Source organism: Canis lupus, chromosome 15 (genome assembly GCF_048164855.1).
Source record: "Canis lupus baileyi chromosome 15, mCanLup2.hap1, whole genome shotgun sequence".
Classification (NCBI taxonomy): Eukaryota; Metazoa; Chordata; class Mammalia; order Carnivora; family Canidae; genus Canis; species Canis lupus.
The window spans coordinates 48,930,614-48,934,832 of NC_132852.1; the positions used below are offsets into that span (position 1 = coordinate 48,930,614).

The window sequence follows — 4,219 nt, forward strand, 5'->3', positions numbered from 1 at the left end:
TGAAAGAGATGACGGAATGAATTGAAGGCATTTCTGGAAAGGCATCTTTCCATTTTGGAAAGGGTGGCCAGTGCAGGCATCTCTGATATGATCACATTTGAAAGTTCCTAAATGCAGTGCAGGAGAAAGCCATGCAAAAATGTGGAGGAAAGCACCCAGGCATCAGGAACCATGTGCGAAGGACCACAAGCTAGAATTGTGCTTAGGAATTCTGACCAATAACAAGAGGGCCAGTGCAGCTGGAGGAGAGGAAGGAGAAGTTTGGGGAAATAGCCATAGGTGGCTATTCTACTCTTGACTTCTCTTCTCAGAAGAAAATCCTACCATGGGCTCCTGGAGCCACAGGGACATCCTAGAGGAGGAGGACCCCTCTCTGAGTCTTAAGCAGTCCTACCCACCCTACACTTCCCTATGACCTTCTTCATTGCTCCTGTCACTTCCTTGTTCCTGAGGCTGTAGATGACAGGGTTCAGCATGGGTGTGAGGACTGTATAAAAGATAGACACTACATCATCCTGGCCAGGAGAGTGGTAAGATGCAGGTAACATATAGGTATACACAAGAGGCCCATAGAAGAGGTTGACAACTGTTAAGTGGGAGGAGCAGGTGGCTAGGGCCTTCTGACGCCCCTCCACGGAGTGCATCCCAAGCACTGCTGCCAGAATGAGGGCATAGGAGGTGGTGATGAAGGCAATGGGCAGCAGAAGGACCACAACACCTGTCACAAAGAGCACTTGCTCATAGGCTGCTGTGTCAGCACAGGCCAGCCTCAGCAGCGAAGGCACCTCACAGAAAAAGTGTGCAATCTTCCTTGAGCCACAATAGGGGAACTGTAGGGTCAATGCTGTCTGGACGGAGGCATTGATGGATCCACCCAGCCAGGAGGCAGCCACCATGAGCAGACAGGTCTGGTGGCTCATGAGTGATGGGTAGCGCAGAGGGTTGCAGATGGCCACGTAGCGGTCATAGGCCATGAGGGCCAGCAGGAGGCATTCAGCGGCCCCAAGGAACATGAAGAAAAACATTTGTGCCCCACAGCCCACAAATGAGATGCTAGTCCAGCCAAAGAGGAAGCCTGCTATCATCTTGGGGACGGTGACTGAGGTGAAGAAGATGTCCAGGAAAGACAACTGGCTGAGGAGGAAATACATGGGTGTGTGGAGCCGGGCATCAGCCCAGATCAAGAGGACCATGGCAGTGTTGCCAGCCATCGCTAGTGTGTAGACTACCACAACCATGCTGAAGAGGAACAGGTGCATTGGACTGTCATTGAAAAGACTTGTGAGGACAAAGCCGATGGTAGAGGAGTGGTTCCAGGGCCCTCTACTTGTCTCCTGCCAAGCCTCACTGTAGGGAGGAAGGAAACCAACTTATCAAGGGCTCAGAAGCATCCACTCTGAGTTTGAGAGAAGGTGATGGATGAGAACAGCAAAGGGCAACAAGTAAGCTGGCACAGAGGCTGTGGGAGTTCTTCTTAATACTCTTGCAAATTTTTGTAGGTTTGGCATTATTTCATGTTGAAAAAATACTATAAAAGATATAGCATGCAGCCAAAGCAGTGCTCAGAGGGGAAGTTATAATGCAAAATGCGTGTGTTAAAAAAGAGGAAAGACTGAAAACCAATGATCAAAGTTTCCATCTTAAAAAGTTAGAAAAAGGGATCCCTGGTTGGGAGCGTTAAATGGTTAATAATACGTGTAGGATGCTTAGGGTACAGGCAGGCAGGAGGCATATGGTGTTTGTCAGCTGCTGATAACATCACAACTCTTACCACTTTAATAACTCATTTTAATAACCCTGAGCCTCTGCTTATCTCTCTATATTAAATGGGTCATGATACTTGCTATTGAATAAGAAAAGAATACCTTTTGCATAATAGGTTCAATAAGTATTAGAACACTTCCCTTTGTCACTTAAGCAAATTAGTTTTGCAAAATAATCATACAATCAACAATTTTACCCACCTGCAAAGAGCTCCTAGTCCCTCCCCCTTGGAGACTCCCCTTCTACAAGTTTTGTTCTCAGAAACCTTGTGTTTGTTGTGATGGTGCTCTTCCACTGGATCTCCCTACTTCGACTGGGTATTCTTATGACTAAGGACTCTGTCCTTTCCTTCTTTTATATTTCTCCACAGAAAGGAGTTTGCATGGTCTCTGGTCAATGCTTATGGGATGTGTGTGGTGAATAGATGAAAGAAACGCAACCTTGCCCACATAAACGCTATTACCTCTGTGGCTGTCTTTTGGTATTGCCAACTGGATTCAACACCCCTTTGGTGGGGGCTGTGCATAAGTAACTGTTCCTAGAAATTATTGATTGTCCTGACACTACCAATTTCTCCCTTTGTGGCAGTTTCTCAGTATTAACACACACACATCTGCATAGCCATGTTTGAGGTACATGTGTGTGCATGTGTGTGTCTCAGAATAATTACTTAGGGTGATTCTTTTTCTTTCAGATTGGTCACTGGGGGAAGAGGATATATTTTTTCTATTACTGCCATCTCTACTTGCCTAGATCTGAACTGGTACCCTCTAGGTATTAAACATACACTAGAATGAATTAAAAAAGGAATCCTCGATGTAAACAATACATTTTATGTTGTCAGGTATGCCAACACCTAATCTTAATTCTCTCTCCCATGAATTTTCTGTACTGGTATGATTTTTTTTTCCTATTCCCCTAGAGTTTAACTGTTTTTTTTTCTTTTTAAAATAAAACACAGGCTTGGTTTTTATAATTCAAGATATCTCATTTATGGAGAAAAATAGTGTTGAAAAACAAAAACCAAAAATCAAACAACTGTCAGATATTTTCAATGCTGGAAAATTTGATAGAAGTTGTGGAATTAGGGGTACCCAGGTGGCTTGGTGGTTGGGTGTCTGCATTTGGCTCAGGTCATGATCCCGGAGTCCTGGGATCGAGTACCGTATCGGGCTCCCCTCAGGGAGCCTGCTTCTCCCTCTGCCTGCGTCTCTGCCTCTCTTTCTATGTCTCTCATGAATAAGTAAATAAAATCTTAAAAAAAAGAAATTGTGGAATTGCCCATGGTTAAACATTGGGCTGCATGAATGGGGGTGAGGATTTTAAATTATTTCCCTATCTCTTGACCTCCCATCTTTCCCTTACTCACCTCACATTGTCCCAATGTGCAGTCTCCATCAGGAGGTTCAGCCTCTTGTTGACTTTTTTCTTTCTTCCATGTCCTTTCTGGGCTCCAAGTTGTAGCTCAGAAACTGAAAGAGTCCCTTGGGAAGTCCACACGGAAGGCTGTGAAAGCTGAGGCCATACATCCATCTCATTTCAGCAAGGCACCTCTGAAAGCTTCCTGTTTTCCCCTGAGAGCTCTGTTTTCCACAGCATGCCTTAACCACCTTCACTGCAAAGAGGGTGAGCTGTTGTTGCCTCTTCCTAGCACCCCTTTACCCACTTCAGAATGCTGTGACTGCTAAGCTTTTATAACTGAGTTTGCCCTATTTTCTTACCCACAGAGACTAGGATTGCAGTCTTTCATAGATGAGTTCTTACAATGTAACTATTTTTTTGAGATTTACAGGATATGTATGCTGGGAAGACATGTTACTTAGCCCCTAAACTTCAAATCCCAGATGAAGTGATGGCATTTAGATTTGGTCCTCAAATCTGCACATCAGAATTATCTAAGGACCTTCAGAAACTACTAATGTATGTGCCTCATCTTCAGAATTAGTGATTTAATTGGTCTATGATATGGCCAGGTCTTCGGAAGGCCAAAAAGGTTTCCAGGTGATTCTAATCTACAGACAAATCCAGACATCACTGACTACAGATTTCACGAACAGAGGAATGGCAGATATGCCAACTGTTGATGCCTATATCTCCTTAGATCAGAACATGGTCCCTGGATCAGCAGCATCAGCTGCTTCTTCAAAATGCAAAAATCACAGTCCCCACACAGATTTATCAAATCAGAAACACTGGGTGGTGGCTCAGAACTGTTTTTATTTTTTATTTATTTATTTTTTCATAATAAATTTATTTTTTATGGTGTTCAATTTGCCAACATACAGAATAACACCCAGAACTGTTTTTAACAAGCCCTGCAGTTGGTCCGATATTTGCTAATGTTTGAGAACCACCCTAATACAGAGTTTGTCAACCAGGACTGATTCCCCCCATTACTCAGGGACATTTGTCGATGGCTGAAAGCATTTTTGGTTGTTATAACTCAGAAGTAGGG

The 4,219-nt window shown here is 43.9% G+C and overlaps 1 protein-coding gene across 1 annotated transcript; it reads right to left on the bottom strand.

The window, feature by feature from the left end:
- Positions 1-380: 380 nt before the first annotated feature.
- Positions 381-3,297, bottom strand: LOC140604521 (olfactory receptor 2V1-like). The gene is made up of 2 exons (XM_072775753.1): positions 3,134-3,297; positions 381-1,347 (listed from the first exon to the last, which is right to left on the bottom strand). Exons 1-2 carry the CDS (start codon positions 3,295-3,297, stop codon positions 381-383), a joined length of 1,131 nt encoding a protein of 376 aa, XP_072631854.1.
- Positions 3,298-4,219: the final 922 nt, after the last annotated feature.